Source organism: Capra hircus, chromosome 15 (assembly GCF_001704415.2).
Source record: "Capra hircus breed San Clemente chromosome 15, ASM170441v1, whole genome shotgun sequence".
Lineage (NCBI taxonomy): Eukaryota > Metazoa > Chordata > Mammalia > Artiodactyla > Bovidae > Capra > Capra hircus.
In genome coordinates, this window is record NC_030822.1 from 33,873,631 (window position 1) to 33,894,269 (window position 20,639).

The following is a 20,639-nucleotide window of genomic DNA, read 5'->3' on the forward strand; positions in this document are numbered from 1 at the left end:
TATAGTGAGGCTCAAGTTCTAGTGGAAGTCAAGTCATTCATCATCTTGGACTCATTTGATTCTATCAGTTTATTTCATGTCCTCAGACTATGTAATTCTTTCAAAAGTTGTGCCTGCTCCCTTCCCTCTTGTCTCACATTTACGTAAAATTCTAAAAACTCAAATTGACATTTAGTGATTTCAAATAGATATGTGGTTGCCTGAAGACGTGTATCTCGGAGAAGGCAATGACACCCCACTCCAGTACTCTTGCCTGGAAAATCCTATGGACAGAGGGGCCTGGAAGACTGCAGTCCGTGGGGTTGCTGAGGGTTGGACACGACTGAGCAGCTTCACTTTTACTTTTCACTTTCATGCATTGGAGAAGGAAATGGCAACCCACTCCAGTGTTCTTGCCTGGAGAATCCCAGGGATGGAGTCTGGTGGGCCGCCGTCTATGGGGTCGCGCAGAGTTGGACACCACTGAAGCGACTTAGCAGCAGCAGAAGACGGTTATCTATCCAAGCACAGCCTTATAAATGCACATGAGGAAATTTAGGAGAGTCACAGGTTGATAATGGTAATGGTCTTATGGGCTTGTGCCTATGCCAAGGTTCATTGGATAGTGCATTTTAAATATGTACAGTTAGTTACATGCCATTTTTAATAATGAAGCTTAAAAATTTACAATACTCTCTATTTCACCTACAACTGAAAAGCAATTTTAAATGAATTTTAGTCTAAATGTGAAAGAATGTCATTGTATAAGATGACTATGTTGATAAACACATGAGAGGAAAAGATTTCTTAGATCAACGTGGAAATGTTTGAAACTGTTGACTGAAACCACCTACTTTGGCCAGGCACAATGACAACTAGTTGCATGAATTATCTCACAAAGAGAGTTGCTGATAAAGGAACTGGTGCTAGCTGGGAAAAAAAAAAAAAAACAAACCAGGAAATCTAGAGAGGGGCCAAAAGGAGGAGAAAGGAGATGATATGTACAGTCAATTACCCATAATGCTAGAATCCATCATGGCTACGAGATGTGTGAGCCACCATGATGATCCTTGAGTTAGAGCAAACATGGGCCAAGAAAGATGGTTGGTTGGGGCCAACCCAGAAGCTAGGCCCATTACTAGAAAACCTGAAATTTTGAGCCACATAATAGAGCAGTTCTTTTAGGTTCCCTTACCCTTTCCGCCCCAGCTCTCCTGCCCCAGTGCTGGTTTCCCTCTCCAATAAAGTTTCTTCTTTGTCAACACATGTGCCTCTGTTCAGATAATTCATTTCTGACTATTAAGCAAGAGCTCAGTCTTGGGCCCTAGGAGCCACTCCCCTCCCTGAATTTCCGCAACAGAAGCAACTTGCACTTAATTAAATATTTGATAATTTTGATTAATTAAGATGCCTATTCTTCAAAAATATTACAAATATTCTACAAAAAGCAGAAAATATTTTTAATGTGTATAATCTAGAAAAAGATTACATCAAAATATATAAATACCTCATAATATTAATAAAAATAATAGAAAAAATCCAAATGTATCACAACATAAATATGTAAATATTTGATTTAATCTGATTATTTATTTGAAAATGATAACTAAAATCACAAAGAACTACTATTATAAATGTACCATATGGCTAAAATGATGATAAGCATATCAAATATTAGTAAAGATGTCCAGTAATAAAGGTTCTTATATTCTGCCAGTGAATATAATTGAACCAATATTTTAGAAATGCATTAAACCACTTACTAACATTGGCAGTACCCTATGAATTAGCAATAAGACTTTTAGATGGAGAAATCATCACTCTAAGTGCACCAAGATACATATACAAGAATGTTTAAAATCGTGTTCTTCAAAATCAAATCTTCTCAATGCCCATAAACAGAGGATGGGTAAAAAAGCTGTAGTATATTCATACCATAGTACATTATGCAGCAAAGAACATGAACATGATAGATGTACAAAAAATATTCTAGTCAAAAATTCACAAGAAGAAAAACAGAAAAAAATCAATACTATGTACTTTTAATTATGTAAAACTGAAAAATCAGCAAAACTAAACTATAAGGTTTAAGAATGCATGCTTAGGTTATAAACATATATATAAAAATGTATAATTACTTTAGCTATTAATATAGAGATTATCTTTAGGAAGAATGAGAGACTGTAATGGTGAAGGAACACAACACAAGACTTGTAAGGAATGAGAAATTGTTTCTTCATCTAAAAGTTATTTTCATGAACTTTACAAAACTGGTTATTTTCACTTTTCTGTATGAGAATTATATTTCATTAATCAAAGAAAATATATCTGCACTACACTACTATTTTCTACACAGAAAATATATCTGTGGTTATATTACTCACTTCTAATCACCTGAATCAATGTTTAAATTCTAACTATTTATTCTTATAAGAGGTAAGGTAATTACTTTGCTTGTATTTTCTCCAGAAGGGTCAATTCTTAATAACTGACCTATTTCTAATCTCCTATTTAAGAGACAAAAAATAGTTGCTCAATTATTACACCTTGTTATTGGTCTCTTTAGCTAATTATAGGCTTAAAAAACTTGACTGTGAACCCACAGTCATATTATACCCTACATACCTCATTTGAAAATTACTTTTTATGTATGATGATGTACTTTTATGGTTTATGTTGCTTGTCTTTTCTCATACTCCAGAAGATAAATAAAGCCAGGCATACTGATGCATATGAAATGTGTTTGGTTTTGTTGGTTGATACAGCTAGGTTGATTTTTCTTGTTGAGCTTTTCAAATGTATGTGCTTTCTCTAGTATAATTTATGCACTTTGGCACATTTTTGCACTTTATATTTTGGAATATGGTTCTCCCAATTCCTGCATAATTAATTGGTTATTGTCATCACATTCTATTTGCCTTGGTTTCTTATTCAGGGATATCACAACTTTTTATTTTCATTCTATGTGCATTAGATGCTATATATAACCTCTTGTAGAGAATTCATATATTTGCTATTTTACTTCTTTTGAGAGGTGGATGTCTTCACCAGTTATTCATTATGCACTATGGTTGCCACAGCTTTTTGAAACATTTAATGCTGTAACAGATTTAAAATTAGTTAAGTTTTCATTACTTCATTAAAGAAATTTTTGTCCATCTGAGATTCAGTAACATATTGCTTTATTACTTCCCTTGCTGTATTTTTCCTTTCTTCATATACCTCAGGTTTATAAAAATTTTATTAAAAACTTAGTGCAGAACTTCCCTGGCAGTCCAGTGGTTAAGACTCTGCCCATACAGGGGGCACAGGTTCAATCCTTGGTCCAGAGCAAACATTTCAAAGATTCCACTTGCTGCTCAGGATCTAACCTAACTGAGGTCAGTTGTAAAAGTACAGTATGACGCAAGTTCATTCTGCTTTATTCAACATAATTATTTATTCCAAAATAATTATCTGCTTCTGCCTTTTACATGACATGATTCCTTTTTCTTTCTTTTTCTTTTTTTTTGTAGTGAAATGTTGGGTTTTTTCTTTCTTTGACTAAGCGTTAGTTTACAACTACATATTCAGGTATCTCTCTTTGTTTACTACATATTTCTTCAAAGTTTTCTTATTACCCTGAAGTCTCTATATTTGTTGGCTTTGAATACCATTGATCAACAGCAAGAAAATGTCTTAATTGTTCATTATTCAATGCCATTTTTCTGAAGTTTGAAGACACCTCCAGCATTACCTTACTGTTGATAAAAGGACCAGTTAGACACTGTTCCTCTACTCAAGATACTTGCAGTATGAAATTTCTAAATGCAGTGAAAATGTATTTGTATATGTGTTCAGTGCTAGAACTAAAGCTCCAGTTTCAAGCAAAACTCAAATTGGGTAAAATCATTCAAATATTTCTGTCTGAAAAGATGTTTTCTATTTAGATACTGATCGGATTTTTTGGATAAAAAAGGTATATTTTTGAATATGGTTAAAATTTCTATTAACATTTTTAAATGCATGCTTTCCTGTGAAAACTCCTCAGTGTTTATAGACTTTGGACAGCATCATACAGATTTTATATTTCTGATATTGATATTACTGATTTTAGATAGTTTATATATTCATCAGTTATTCAGAGAAAGTAGACAAAAATAGATGAGTGATTTCAAAATATCAAAATACAGATTTATGAAATATTAGAAAGTAAAACATGGCTAGAATTACATCTTTGAATTGGTTTAGCAGCCTGAAAATATTGATATATTTCATGGTGCTTGAAAATTACTGGAAATGAAGTGCTGTTTTCTTTTTTTTTTTTTACTTTCTTTTTTTTTTTTTTATTAATCTTCTTTATTTTTATTTATTTTTTTTTAAATTTTAAAATCTTAAATTCTTACATGTGTTCCCAAACATGAACCCCCCTCCCACCTCCCTCCCCACAACATCTCTCTGGGTCATCCCCATGCACCTGCCCCAAGCAAGCTGCACCCTACGCTGTTTTCTTTAATTTTGCTATCAATATGTGCTGCTAGAAGGGAAATTCTAGGTTTAAATAAATAGGACCAAACGAGAGTAACAGAAAAAATTTGAAATCTCAGCATAAGGGAGCTTGTTCTTTATGTGAATAGCAAACCAAAGTTTTTAAGTATTTGAGGATTTGTTAAATTATCAGCATTTGAGCTTTAAAGATTGTTTTCAGATGTAGATATTCGTTCATGATGTAACTTTTCACCATATTAAAGTTGCTACTTTAAACTAACCTAAAATCTCTACAGAAGGAGCCACTAATGATCAGGATGTCTTTTGGAGAAGATCATTTTCAGGACATGGTCACGGATTTGTTTGGTCTTCACTCCATAGACGATTGGGTTGAGAAAAGGTGGAACTAAAAGGTAAAGGCTAGATAAAAGGATATGAATGTATGGTGGTATGTGAGAACCAAATCTGTGTGTGAAGAAAGAGAAGAAGCCAAGGAGGTAGAACTGCAGGAAGACACAAATATGAGCGATGCATGTATTAAAGGCTTTCAATCTTGCTTCCTTATGGCGTAGTTGAAAGACGGTGACAAAGATCTGAACATAGGACAAAGTGATAAAGCTGATGTCAAATCCTAAGATAGTGAAGGCAACAAACAGACCTAATATCTTGTTGATCCGTATATCTTCAGTAGCCAGCTTCACAATGGCCATATGCTCACAGTAAGAGTGGGAGACGACTGTGGTTCGGTAGAATTTAAGACGATATTTGATAAGCACTATACATGGTGCTACAAGAAAGACAGCCCTGAGTATCACACCAATTCCAATGTGAGTCAGGAGTTTTTGAGAGAAGATCCTGGCATGTCTCAAGGGATTACAGATGGCCACATAGCGATCTAGGGCCATAGCCAGTAAAACACCTGATTCAGTTGCCTGGAATGAGTGAATAAGCCACATTTGTAGAAGACACGCATCAAAGGAAATCTCTGTCAAATGAAACCAAAAGATGCCTAACATTTTGGGGAGAATACATGTGCTAAGTGTAATGTCTGTGGCCCCCAACATGGCCAGAAAAATGTACATTGGACTATGAAGGCTATTTTCATATTTGATTATCACTAAAATTAATGTATTCCCAATCACTGCCATAAGGTACATGAAACAGAATGGAATTCCAATCCAACACTGCACTGACTGCAGGCCAGGAATCCCCACGAGTGTTAGTACAGAGGGCATGAAGACTGAGCCATTGGGTCTCAGCATGGTGATCTGAGTGGTAGAATCAAGAAGTGCTACTTCTATGTCATCTTTTAATTCCTGTTAAAACTGCAAAATTAAAAATTAGAATGAGTTATTTTGCCAAAATATACTTTAGTTAGATTAGGAGGATACCATCTTACTTTCTCTGCCCAGTGACTCCTCTCTAATTTTCCATCTCTTTTCTCAAAGTCTTTAAGTAACGAATCATCAGATTCTATGTTTCTGCATGCTTTTAATTTTTTCAGTGAGAAAAATTAAGTGGACTGTATGGCTTCTTTCTGGTCCATGACTACTGAAAGAAATTCCCCTTAGCTTGTGCTTTTGTGCATGCTAATCATCAGCGCTTTCTTTCTTTTTTGGTCACCTACCAATTGGAATTGAGGGGAAAATTCATCTAATTCAAAGTAATGAATTTGAAGACCAGACTGTACCTAGCTCCAGCATGAAGGATCTATAGTAGTGGTAAATCATTCTGTTTGGTCATAATCAGAAAGCAAGTTTGATTAGAATATTTTTCAGTTTTACAGCTCGCTATTTTTTTTCTCTTAAATTGGTTTCTTCTTGGCCAGACCCTCTGAAATACACTCTCTCCAAGTGCTTTAAACTAATTATTCAAACTTTCAGTGTTTTCTCCAAAATGAGCCACACATCTTTACCTTCCTATACTTAAGCTCTCAGAAAATATATCCATTACTTTTAAAAGTCATGGATGTTATCCCCTTATCCTTGGTAGTTCCTTTAAGATTTGTTCTCACTATGCCCTACTATGTTCATATCATTTGTATTCAAGTGTCAACCTAAGTCTTCTGTTCTTCTCCCTCTTTACCAATAACCATTAGGTCTGAAAAGCTATTTTATTTTTCTTAATTATTTGCAATAACATAAGAACTTGTTTTAAATGTAATGTTTACTTAAAGCCCTATGCATCTAATAGCCACTCAAAATACAATTTCTGTAGTTAACATTTTTCTTTTACACAATGGTATTTCATAGGACCAGATTCAGCTCCTTATTTGTCTCTGCCCTTCAGTAGTTACTTCATTCACACACTATTTGCTTTCAGGACCTCCTATAACTGACTTTGTCTTATCATTTTCCAAACTCTTTTAGGTTTTCCCAGGCTGCCAATTTCTTACTATTTCTTCTGTGAATACATGTATACTGATATGTGTGTGTTTAACCCCAAGAAAAGCAAAATATTAATTTACTAATTAGTAAATATATTTTTGACTAATTGTAAAGCTCCTTGTTGGAACCATTAAAGCAAATATAAAACAAAGACTATGAGAAAGTCCTAAAACAGCATATTTGGAATAAGAAAAATCTCTGCTCATATTCTTTCCATCATCCTTCAAGTTGTCTCCCCTGATAAGCTTAGATTTTCTCACAGACAAAAAGATATAGCTATCCTGCTGCTGCTGCTGCTGCTGCTGCTGCTAAGTCGCTTCAGTCGTGTCCGACTCTGTGCGACTCCGTAGATGGCAGCCCACCAGGCTCCGCCATCCCTGGGATTCTCCAGGCAAGAACACTGGAGTGGGGTGCCATTTCCTTCTCCAATGCATGAAAGTGAAAAGTGAAAATGAATTCGCTCAGTCGTGTCCGACTCTTAGCGACCCCATGGACTGTAGCCTACCAGACTCCTCCGTCCATGGGATTACCTGAGGTCAATTGCAAGAGCAATAAGCAATATGCTTTGGTATATCGGTATACCAAAGCAGATGTTTTTCAAATCAGAAATTAACATTTGAGAAGTTTATTTCCTAATGATTTTATTAAATACATATTAATTAAGCATCCACTATAATCAAAGTATCATTTACACCAACTATAGATCAAATATCAATGTATTTATCATATAACTATGAAGTACTTACATTGTGCTGAGTGCTTGAAACTCAAAAAGTAGTGTCAAACATTGTTAAATATTATATTATTTTTTAAGTTTGTAAATTTTTAATTTTTTAAAATTTCCTCTGACTATTATATTGGCATCATTACCCTATTTTATTAATGAAAATCTAAGACTTATTAATCTATAAATAAATATTTGTTGTTGTTCAGTCGCTAAGTCATGGCTGACTCTTTTGCTACCCCATGAACTGTAGCCCTCCTCTGTCCATGGGATTTCCCAGGGAAGTTGCCATGGAGTGGGTTGCCATTTCCTCCTTCAGGGGATCTTCCAACCCAGGAATTGAACCCTCATCTCCTGCACTGAGAGACAGATTCTTTGCCAGCGAGCCACCAGGGAAGCCCATAAGTAAATGGACTTAGTTCTAAATTATATGGGATATTGATCTAGGTAAAACAAAAAAAAAAGTAATTTGTGTCTTCTGAGAGTTTACAGCTATAATTCAGTAAATATTAGGAGATACATTCAGAATACAGTTAAATCAGGATAAATTGTATTAAAATACACTAAAGATTTCAATGAGATTGTTCCTCTCAGGATCTGAAAGAAGACAACTCTTAAGTTAGCTTCTTAATTTACCAAATAGTTTTACTATACACATTATAGTACATGTTTATTAGATGCTACTTGTCTGGCATAGGACCCCACTTGGAACATCATGGTATCCATATACTTGCTAACAATCTCTATGGTTGACTCAAAATTACAGGCTACTCTCTTTAACCAGAATATTTGAGAGATTTAACATGGCTGTATAAGGAATACTTGACCCAGAGAATCCATAAAACATGGAAGCCATAGCTCTAGGTAAGTTAATATTGTGAATAATTGCAGAAAGGAAAGTGAGCAAAAGAGAAGAGAACAGTAAACAAATGAGCAGATACAGAAATAGAAAAGTGTGCCTTCAATCTGAAAGATACAGAAATAGAAAAGTGTGCCTTCAATCTGAAAGATACAGAAATAGAAAAGTGTGCCTTCAATCTGAAAGATACAGAAATAGAAAAGTGTGCCTTCAATCTGAAAGATACAGAAATAGAAAAGTGTGCCTTCAATCTGAAAGATACAGAAATAGAAAAGTGTGCCTTCAATTTAAAAGACAATATCTCTTATGAAAAATGTAGTTACCTTTCCAGATGATAGTTATAGATTCCTAATGAGAAAGAAAATTCTTGTTTTATGGAGAAGACAAATACTTTAAACATGAAATTATTTTCTCTGCCCTTTGACCTCTTCTCTCCCCCTCGATTGCATTGTTTATCTGTTTTAAGCATCAGACCAAACTAGCCCATGGGCAGAAATACCTGCTTCATTAGAAAGAACAATACTCTCCTGACACCACAACTCCTTAAAAGGTAACATTCCTTCTTAATCTTATAAGGGGTTGCAATGACCCACCATCTTGTTCTTGGAGACCTGGATTATATAAACTGTCAATAATACATCATTCAAAGTTTAACTTTCTTTGCCCTAAAATTTATATAACTGTGCTTTCATTTCTAATAGGGGGAACAGTCCACAGATTTTTCTGAGATGTTGTTCCTGAATTATAATCTTAAATTTGGTCCAAATGAAATTTTAAACTTGCTTCTTAGATTAATTTTTTCATTGACTCTAACTTCATGAGTCCTAACGACAATTTCCTGGGGCAGTGTTTCCTAAGCATAGTACAATTACCAAGATATGTTGATGTTTAGTTGCTAAGTAGTATCTGACTCCTTATGACCTCGTAGACTATAGCCCACTATGTTCCTCTACCCACAGGATTTCCCAGGGAAGAATACTGGAGTGGGTTGCCATTTCCTTCTCCAGTGGGTCAGATCTTCCCAACCCAGAGGTTGAACCTAGGTCTCCTACATTGCAGGCGGAGTCTTTACCACTGAGCCACCAGGGGAGCCCACCAAGGCATAGGTCAGATAAATTCTTGTTTTGGGGTAGTTCTCTGCATTGTAGAGGTTTACAACATCCCTATTTCTTACACATTAGATGTCAGTAGCTCTTTCTCATCTTGGCACTCAAAAGGTATTTAGATGTCACCAAATAGCCCATAGATGTATAGGGAAAAGCACATCACCCTGGTTGCTAAACATTATTATACAGTTATACAGAAAAGGCACTTTTCAGTTAATAAGAATGAGTGATTATGTACTTTTAATCAAATGGGAAAAATAAATTGTCTATGAAGGAGAATACATTTTCAGTAAAAATTACTAGATAAAAGAGACTGAGACAGGCACGGTAAGAGAAAATAGTTTATACAAAAATCACAAGAGCATGTGATATATGGTGACATTGTCTCCATATAAATATTTTTTACATACAAATCATTTCATAAGGAGAAATGATGGCTAATAAAAGGAAATAATATCAAATGTAAAGTGTTTTAAACCAAATGATTTTATATTTTTTGTGGAAGGACACTTTTTTTGGAAGGTAAAGAATTTACTCTGTTGGCAGTTTGACGAATGGCTTGTAAGATGTGGCAGCTAAGTGTAAAGAGACCCAGTCAGAATAATATTTGTGATAGTCCATATACTGCATTATGAAGTATTATGGTATAGCAAAAGAATAACAAGGAATAACAAGGAATTCTGACTTCATGTAGCAGAAATTAAGGAGAGATGAGGCTAAACAAGCTTTTCCTTGAGAATTTCAGCTATGAATGACAAAAGAAAAGCTGAAAGGAACTCTGTGTATACAAATGTAAGTAGATTTAGAAGACTGAGGAAAGGTATCTTAAGCTCTTGAAATTCATAAGCCAGGGTAGATATACCTGGATCATTTTTACAGCATAAAACATGAATTATTAGTGTTACAACTCAAATTTTGAATCAGCTGAATTTCAAGATGTAAAAGATTTAAGGAATTCAGGGCTCTGATTCCACACTTTCCACAATCTCAGGAATCTTTCCTCTATAAACTCTCAGACATTGACCCACCCGTCTCTGTCACAAGTCCTCATGATTATAGAGGACTGTTTGTTTCTGAGATAGTGTGCCACATTTCAGGACAGCTCCAAATGTCAAATTGATACTCTTTATAATGAGTCTTAAATGGCTTCCTTCTTAATTTCTTCTTAAAGTCCTAAATCTGCAATTCAATGATATATAATAGCCATGGGTCATGGCAGTTAATTGCCCAAGATCTGCAGTCAGCCATGAGAGTTAAAAATCTGGACGCTGCTACTTACGTTTGCCTTCTCTGCACCGTTATAAAACTTTGATTTGTATCCATTTCTTTATTTCTAAAGCAATACTCATAGATAGAAACTAATTACCATGTGACTTTGATTATTAGTGACAAAATCCATCTAAATAGTTGGAAGGAAACATAAAATGTATTGATCTGTCAATAAATGCCAGTTATTAAACAATGCATATTTATATTCTCAAAAATAACTTGTGATATTTAATGAACACTTTATTTAAATAAGTGTTTCTACTGAATTACTTGAAGGACAGGTTTTTCCTCCATTTTTTTCAGTGTGAATATGAAAGAGAAAGTCGCTTAGTCCTGTCCGACTCTTTGTGACCCCATGGACTATACAGTTCGTGGATTTCTCCAGGCTAGAATATTGGAGTGGGTAGCTTTTCCCTTCTCTAGGGGATCTTTCCAACCCAGAGATCGAACTCAGGTTTCCCGCATTGCAGATGTGTTCTTCACCAGCAGAGCCACTAGGGAAGCCCAAGAATACCCGAGTGGGTAACCTATCCCTTCTCCAGCGGATCTTCCCGACCCAAGAATTGAACCAGGATCTCCTGCATTGCAGGCGGATTCTTTACCAACTGAGCTATCAGGGAAGTAAACATGTATAATTTCCTGACCTTTTAACAAATAAGTTTTTCATTAATCTATCAACACAGATACCAATCTCTAAATATCCTTCTTTTTCAACTTCATTTTAAAATTTGTTACCAGTGTGGCTAAGTGATTCAGATATGTCGTGAAAAGCATGAGACACACCTCTCTGGTGACTAAACACTCAGCTACTGTAAGATTGTATTACTTTTTTTTTTTTTTAACATCCTGGAATTGGATTGTATGACATATACATCTTTTTGAAACCAGTCCTCCAATTTCCCACACTCAGTGCAGAATCTCAAACCCAAAGACTTACCAGGGATCATCTGTGGTAATATAAATAGAAACTAAAAAGTAGAAAATGTTCTCACATTTCAGATAGTGAAGAGTGAATGCTTTATACTATAGGATGCACCTGGGGATTGGTTTTCACCAATCCCTGGTGAGCTTTCAGGTTCACTGGAGACAGGAATGAAAAAGAAGGCACATTCAGAGCATATAAGATTTGTCTCTAATAGCTGGTTGTGCATCTAAAAAAATTCTCAAACTTTGGTTTCACTTTAGGACTGGGAACAAAAATGAACCTCCCTCTAAAAATTCCTAAGAGGATAGTGCCTCAAGACAGCACAAAACAAGTCAGTGATATTTATTTACAAAAATAATGAAACAATAAAGGTAAAACAAACATCTTGAAATGTTCAAAATAACCATCCAAGACACGCTGACAGGGAAGTAAATATATATATTTACTTGTTACGAAAGGATGGTATATATTTTAAAAAATTTTAGTGTCTAAAATTGATGTCAGTTTCCACATGAGAGTTATTTATTTGGTTGAAAGAAAGGTTTGTGGCTCACAATAGTGTTTTTTAAGTTTCAGTATCAAGAAGAGAAAGGAATAAACTTTGATTCACTGAAAAGAATAAAAGAGAGTGGATTACCAGATGACCATACTTGAAGTCACACTGGTTTTGTCCTGTATCATTGGGTTAGGCACTATTTATTAGTTGTGTTCCTTTTGAATTAAAAGACTCTCTGACTTCATCCTCTATTAAACTGCCATAAAATTATCATCATCCTAGAAAAAGCAATGGGCTTCCCTGGCGGCTCAGACTGTAAACAATCTGCCTGCAAAGCAGGAGACCTGATTTTGATCCCTGAGTCTGGAAGATTCCCTAGAGAAGGAAATGGCAACCCACTTCAGTATTCTGGCCTGGAGAATTCCATGGACAGAGGAACCTGGTGGGCTACAGTTCATGGGGCCGCAGTCAGTCACGACTGAGCAACTTTCACTTTCAGAAAAAGCACTGGTATAGGATTGTGAGCAGATATACAGGTAACCAGCTCAGCCTGGATCAGAGTGTGTGTGCGCCTTCGCCACTGGGCACTCAGTGATTCATATGAGCAGACTGCAATCAGCTATAGCTGAGAATCTGCACCAGGAAAAATAAAACACAAAACCAGTACTTATCAGAGTGCCAATAGCCCACTGAAGTGACAGGTGAACCCATGATTAAATGAAATATTTTCAGGAAAATCAAGAATTACTGCTTTTCAGATAGTACATGAAGTAGATGGAGGTGAGGACCACAGAGTCTGAAGTCTATGCACTACTCTTTATATATATTGCAATGGCTAATATAGACCTATTGAATGACTCCCAATATACTTTTAGAAAATATGCAAAAACTGTTTGAACCTGAAGCCATCAAAGTGCTGTAGAATGTTAGAGGCATATATATTCTTATATATTACTTAGTTAAAATCTGTTAGAACAGTGGGGGAAAATATGTTTTCTAAGTGATGTGATTTTTTTTGTTGTTTTGTTGACACATGTATTATAGTTCCTTTGAACTCTGAATATCAATAAGAAATTTTCCAAAGCATTTTAATAGAAATGTATGCCTTTGTGAAATAAAGCAAATTTTCAGAAAAGGCACTTATTTCCCAATTTAAAAAAAAATAGAGAAAACAATTTAAAAATATAACCAGTTAGAAATTGAAATCAAATAGCTTTACTACAGATGGCTAATAAAACTCATCAAATAAGAAGAAATATGATTAAATGAAATGTGAAAAATAAAAATAAAAATGAGAAGGGTCTGAACATACCTATAGTTTTTGTAGAATTGTCTGAATGAAGATGGTGATCCTTACCATTTAGAGAGAGAAGGATCATGAAAAAGCTTATTTGGCCAGATATCTGCTTACTGCAAGAGCGTATTCAGGTACAACATACAATAGAATATCATTTAAGCATAAAGGTAAATGACATGCTTACTTATGTTCAATCCAAAAAAACCTTGAGAACATTATTCTAAGTGTTCTCTTAGTTCATTATTCTTTCTTTCTTATCTTTATCTTACTAAAAACTGTACATTAATTGATAGGTAAACATCTTTCTTATCGTCATTTCTTATCTTATCTCATTCATTATTCTTTCTAAGAAGAAAGCCAGACGTACAAAGCCAAATATTGTTTCATTCCACTTATATGAGATGTTCAAGGTAGTGAAAGCTCAGACACAGAAAGTCAATGAATGGTTGCCCTGTAATGGGGCAGGAGAATGAGAAGTACCTGCTAAGGGGAGTGGAATATCTTTATTAGGATGGTGAAAATGTTCTGGAAATTGATAGTAGTGTTGGTTGTGCAATTTTTTTTTAACATATCAAAAACCAGAGACTTGTACTCTTTAAAGGGTGAGTTACATGGTATGTGAATTGCATCTCAATGAATTAAAAAAAATTTTGAGTCAGTATGTTATAGAAAAAACATACTAGAAAAATTACTAGGTGCATATTTTTAAATTTAGGATATACCAAATAAATGTGGTGACATGAATTGATCATCAAAAAGGCAGCTAAGCTCAAATGTAATTGTTAAATATTCATTCAGGGGAGAAAGGTTATATGGGAATTCTGACTTTTTACCTATTTTTTTGGTAAAACTTAAACTGTTCTAAAAATAAAGTGTAGAAATTAAAGATAATTTAAGAGTAGGAATAATTATTCTACAACTATGAAAATATTGTCTTATTAAATTATTTGTGTTTGATACACCTCTTCCACATGTTTTTTAGTGCATGCCTGCTTAGTCATTCAGTCACGTCCAACTCTTTGCAACCCCTTGGGCTATAGACTGCCTAGCTCATCTGTCTGTGGAATTTTCCAGGAAATAATACTGGAGTGGGTCGATATTTCCCACTCCAGGGAATCTCCCTGACTTGGGACTGAGCCTGCATCTCTTGTGTCTCCTGCACTGGCAGGGGAATTCTTTACCATTATGCCGCCTGAAAAGACTTTGTCTTCTTTAGGAAATCATGCAGATTATCCTATTGTGAAAGTAAATTCTCATTATGAAAGTTGCGGTAGAATTTTTGTGCATTCATTTTCTAAATCCTCAGCAATATGTATTTGTTCATATTTAAAATGTTTCATATATGTGTAGGTCAGGAGTATACATATAAATTATGCATGAGATCTATATGAAAAAAGAAGTTACATACGGAGCAAATGTTGTGATACATGCGATGAGAGCTATTGGAAAGGATAGAGACAGAAAGGAAAATGGTCTAAATTCCTGAAAGGAAATGTCTAAGTTCTAAAAGCAGGAGAGCACTCAGCACATAAAAAAACTACACATATTGATATACATAATCAGGAATAAGATACAGATTCATCAAGTAATTTCTGTTGAAAAATCCACAGCATTTGTATGAAAAATGCCAGCAAATAAAAGATGAAAAAGAAATTATTTTCTTCTTCATAGGCTCTTATGTAAGGTTTAAAAAAAGGAATAAGATGATCCCTTGGAGGAGGAAATGGCTACCCAATCCTATATGCTTGCCTGGAGAATTTCATGGACAGAGGGAGCTGGTAGACCACAATTTAGGGGGTTGCAAATAGTCAGACACAACTGAACATGCTCACACACACAATAGAGAGAAGGTAATTTATTTGAGAATTTATTTTAGAAATAATCACTGAGACCTGTACATTTTATAGAACTGAGGACAACAGCAAAAGCACATGATGTTTCTGCCTTGGTTGAGTGAGTAAATAATGGTAACCATTTCTAAATTGAGAATATTTTTCAAAAGTACTTGATAAAAATACAATTTATCCTGATGTGCAATATTTTTCAAGAATAGTACAATAAACTCACTTATAAAATTTACCCAAGGTCACAAAAGATTTTTCACTTTGCCCCATTTTGCTTTATCACTCAACAAATGACTAGATAGATGGATTGATAGGTAGATAATTGGATAGATTATTTTTCTGAAGTGTTTTTTTAGAGACATATTATTCCTTTACACCTAACTATTTTGTTATATATTTCCCTGGGAAAAAGGTTATCTATTGCATAGCTATATTAGTATTGCCAATATCGGGACATTTAGTACTAAAGACATATTACAGCCTAAGTAGTAGTCCATATTCCAAATTCGAAAATAGTTCAAAGACTTCTATATCTTTATTTTCTTGCCCTAAATCCAATTCAGATACACAGTGCATTTAATATTCATGTCCTTTTAGACTTCTTTAACCTATAGCAATTTCTCTGACTTGATACATTTTCTCCTTTGTTTTGTCTCACTTCGGAGAATTCATTAACTTAATATTTTAAAACTTTGTGTTGAAGTCTAATGTATGCGTAGAAATGTTGTACAGCTTAAATAATTTTTCACAAAGTAGGCATAAATATGTAACAACCCAATTGAAGAAGAGAATACATTACTTGCACCTAGAAGCCCCTTTCTGAATTGTTCATTATATTACCATTTCTGCAAGTAGAGGGAAAGATGTATGCTCACAATTTCCCTCTTTTACGATTCTTACTCTCATTACAGAGGTAGAGTCCATCATCCTATTAACAGAGAATTGACATGTGCTAATAGGATCCTAAAACCAGCTAACATGCTGGCAGATTAAAAACAACAACAAATATAGCAAACAGAAAACTCAAGAATCTCAACTAGCATGTTTTTTTATTATATTGTGAAATACCGTTACCATTCACAAAAAGTAAAAAAGCAAAGCATTATTTATGGCAAATTTTACAAACGGAACATTTTTACCATTTGGATACGGATCTGCTTTGTCTTTGCACCATAGACAAGTGGATTGAGAAATGGAGGGACCAGCAAGTAAATGCTAGAAATGAGAATATGGATAAAAGTGGGGATGTGAGAACCAAACCTATGTGCAAAGAAAGAGAAGAAGGCAAGGATGTAGAACTGGAGGAAGACACAGATGTGAGCGATACAAGTGTTGAATGCTTTCAACCTAGCCTCCTTCTGGGGCAAACGAAAAACTGTGATAAATATCTGTATATAGGACAATGTAATGAAAGAGAGATCAAACACAGCAATGTTGAAAGCCACAAATAAACCGTAGATTTTGTTGACCCGGATATTTCCTGTAGCCAGTTTCACAATGGCCATATGCTCACAGTAGGAGTGGGAGACGACTGTTTTGTAGTAAAATTGCAATCGGAATTTTATCAGTACTAGGCAAGGGGCTACAAGAAGGGCAGCCCTGAGTATTACTGCACTTGCTATTTGAGAAATGAGGTGGGGAGTGAAGATGGCAGCATGTCTGAGTGGATAACAGATGGCTACATAGCGGTCCAGGGCCATGGCCAGCAAGATGCCTGACTCTATGCCCTGAAATGTGTGAATGAGCCACATTTGAAGCAAGCAGGAGTCAAAATATATCTCTGGTATGTGAAACCAGAAGATTCCAAGCATCTTGGGCACAACACTGGTAAGAAGTGCCATATCAGTTACTGCTAGCATGCCTAGGAAAATGTACATGGGCTCATGGAGGCTGGGTTCTGATTTGATGATGATCAGAAGCAAAGAATTTCCGATTATAGCAATGAGATACGTAATACAGAATGGAATCCCAATCCAACACTGCACAGACTCTAGGCCTGGGATCCCTATTAGTGTCAACACAGAAGGCATGAAGACTGTGATGTTGGAAATGTACATAGTGTCCTAGGGTCTCCTGATGCAAACAAAAGAATATCTCAGTCAGTGCTGCTTCCTCTTTTAATTCCTATTTTCATCCAAAGTCACAATATTGAATGCATGATTTTGCTAGAACACTAAGATCATGTCATCCGCCTCATTCAAATATAGGAGGTAAAAGAAAGATCCATAATGATGCATCATTTTTAAAGACATCCGCAAGCCCTAAAAATGTGATTTGCCACTGCGCTAGATAGAACCAGTCAAATTCCCGAGTAAGGGGATCAACTACTGACTCGTCCGTTATTTCACTTCAGACCTGTGGACAAAAATAATACACTGTTTATTTTGCTGGCAGTTACATTTTAGGCAGAGGGTGATAATTCGCTCCTTATTCCACATTCCAATTTCTGCTTTAGTACTCTGTTATTATCAGTTGTTTCTCAGTCTAAAACAGTCAGTTTGGACTGGCAAAAACTCAGACTTGACCGTTATTAGTGCAGAATGCTATCCACAAAAGAGGATAGACCTAGATAAGCTTGTCACCTGAAACAAAAATATATTTGTTTATGTAGTGGTCTATATTATATATCTCTATTGAAGACTAGATATCTTTCAGAAGAATGTGAAGGAAGAGTTTTAGAAAAGATCACTCAAATCCAAAGTTTCTTGCCCCCTTTTTACATTTCTAGTAAAACTGCATTAGATTTGCCTATATTTCTAACAGCTGAAATAACTAAGTTTTTGTGTTTAAAAATGAATAAAATACATTACTGAATACACATACAAAACAAGTAGAGTGGAAGGACCTTTAGGAAACAAGAAACTCAGAGTAGCAACTGAATAGAGAGATAAGAGGATTCATTCTTAATGGTCTAAGCATACAAGAACCTGGGTAAATGTAAATTTAATAGAGTCTTCTCTTTTGAGTTTCAACCTTTCAGAGCTGTCATTAGCATGAGATTTGACTAATTTAAGTTCATTGATTTTTCATTAAAAATAGTCTGAAACACTTGAGCCATTTTTTCTGAGCTCAGGTATACCTGTGGCAGATACATGTTGATGTATGGCAAAACCGATATAATATTGTAAAGTAATTAGCCCCCAATTAAAATAAATAAATTTATATTTTAAAAAATTCAATAGAAAATGAAGGGATGGAAGGATATGCTCCTTAAAAGATGTCAAATATAGAACTACACACAGGAGACAGAAAGCTCACCTCAGGATTTCAGAAATGTTTAAGAAGAGAAATTTAGAACAAGTGAAAAAATGTAATCATTACTCAATTCACTGATAAATGATTTCTTTGAAAACTTTTTACCCATTATATCAAATTTGCTAACCTGATCAAAGAGTTGGACATGACTGAGCGACTGAACTCAACTGAACTGAACCTAATCAAAATCATTCCCTGTTAATCACTGCATATTTTAAATCAAGAAATTATCAAACTGAACATTATAGAAATGTTTGTAAGTTTGTGAAAATAGGGTTAGGTTTTTTTCATTCTTTCATAGACTCTCCAATAAAGTTGCTTCATGTAAGTAAACTCATGATCAGTTAACCCCACACTGAATGTCAACAAATGGGGCAGTAATACAGGAAGCAGCTGTGGTTCCTGCTGCCAAACCACAAATGGAAGACTCAAGAGGTCATTCTAATGCTATAGCTTGTATCAGTTGACATATATTTATGATAGACTAGTCATTAAAATAAACAATTGGATATCCATAGGTCTGCTAACCAATGACTACTCATATATCAATCCATGCATACTTGACTCTAACAATAGTCAAGTTGTTCTTTCTAAAACATTTTCAGAATGAGAATGGAAATCCACAGTATTTTACTTTCTGAAGAAGTAGGAGCAATATTTCAGCATGATCTGATAATTACAGATAGAGGAATGGCAGGTGGGAAGTACATAATTGACTGCAGAGTTGACTGGCTGAAGTGATTACTATTGAAGAAGCTGACAATGAAACATTACAGAGGTAAACTTGGGAACAGTGAGACTTACTTGCTAATTGTTGAGTGCCCATTCTGCTTTTAGCAGACATCTGAAAAGTACTTTCAGTTCTTCCTATTGACATCTCTCAGTTATAACACACTGACTCTGCTTATTCCCATGTGTTATGCGTTCTCAGCCCCTCTTCATTCTTTCTGGACTCCCTGTAACAGCACACAGTCAACCTCAGGAACGCGAATCCGTTTGGTGCTGGGGCCGTCTGTGATGAAAAGCTATCTCTGGGACAGCCTTTCACGTTTTTTCTCTTGTCTCTGTAATAGACATATTCCATCTTTTGTAAGTTTGTCTGAGATCATGTTTTTGCGTTCATTCTCTAATAAAACCAAAGGCAATATCTGTAATACTTGGAGGCATAGCATCAATTTATTCAGATTGAATTGAAGAAGAAAGCTGCTAAACATTAGTTTAACATTCTCTAATAAATGTGTTGAGAAAGAGGATTTATAAGCATAAAGTGAGGGGTTTATTAGCCACCAGTTAAACCACAAGGGACCCACCAAATTTCAGTTATGTCCTCTTGGGTTCATCCACATTTAATATCCTTGAAATTATTACTACAATTTACAGTTACCTCCTTGCTCGTTTTTTCTCTTGCATAAAATTCTAAATAAGAGCTATTTATATACACCAGTGTTCATTTAATAAGCTGAGTTCTTTTTCTGCCTTCCTCATTTCTCAAAGGAAAAAAGCAAACATAAAGTCTACTACTATTATAGACATGTTTCTTTGCCAATGAATTCTACTTAAGTAAATAACCTGGAATACTTCCTTTCAATCAGACAATTTGGGAAGAAAAATCTGTATCCATAATGTTCTTTTATTACGCACTTATTTCCTGCAGTCTCACTCCTTTGATTTGTATTTTATTGAGACTATTTTTGTACATTCAGTAAATTTTTTTTTGGTGAATTTCTCAGAGTGACCACTTGGGGTGGACATTTCTAAATCCTACTGATTGGAGTTCTGAGTAACTGGTTGCACACACGACTATATTTTTTCCACCCCTCCATTTATACCTTCCCTTCTGTTGCTCATCTCTTTCTTCAAAAGAAGTTGTATGTGTCAGATATATGAAGGAATCATTTCATGTTCTGTTAATGAAGAAAAATATTTCTTCAAACTTTTGGAAATGCAGAGAGATGAATTAGTATAACTTTTATCATATGTGCAAATAATAAATTCTTAGAAAGTCTTATGCATATGATACCTTTCTGTTTG

General features: G+C 34.9%; 2 protein-coding genes across 2 annotated transcripts; both read right to left on the reverse strand.

Annotated features, from left to right (window-relative positions):
• On the reverse strand, nt 4,752-5,708 carry LOC102185677 (olfactory receptor 52A5-like). The gene has a single exon (XM_005689914.2). It carries the CDS (start codon nt 5,706-5,708, stop codon nt 4,752-4,754), a length of 957 nt encoding a protein of 318 aa, XP_005689971.1.
• Nucleotides 16,472-17,410, reverse strand: LOC102185386 (olfactory receptor 52A1-like). Its single transcript, XM_005689913.1, has one exon. It carries the CDS (start codon nt 17,408-17,410, stop codon nt 16,472-16,474), a length of 939 nt encoding a protein of 312 aa, XP_005689970.1.

Excerpts from the sequence above, each read along its gene's own strand:
- LOC102185386 (XM_005689913.1), bottom strand. The coding sequence starts at position 17,410 with ATGTACATTTCCAACATCACAGTCTTCATGCCTTCTGTGTTGACACTA.
- LOC102185677 (XM_005689914.2), bottom strand. The coding sequence starts at position 5,708 with ATGCTGAGACCCAATGGCTCAGTCTTCATGCCCTCTGTACTAACACTC.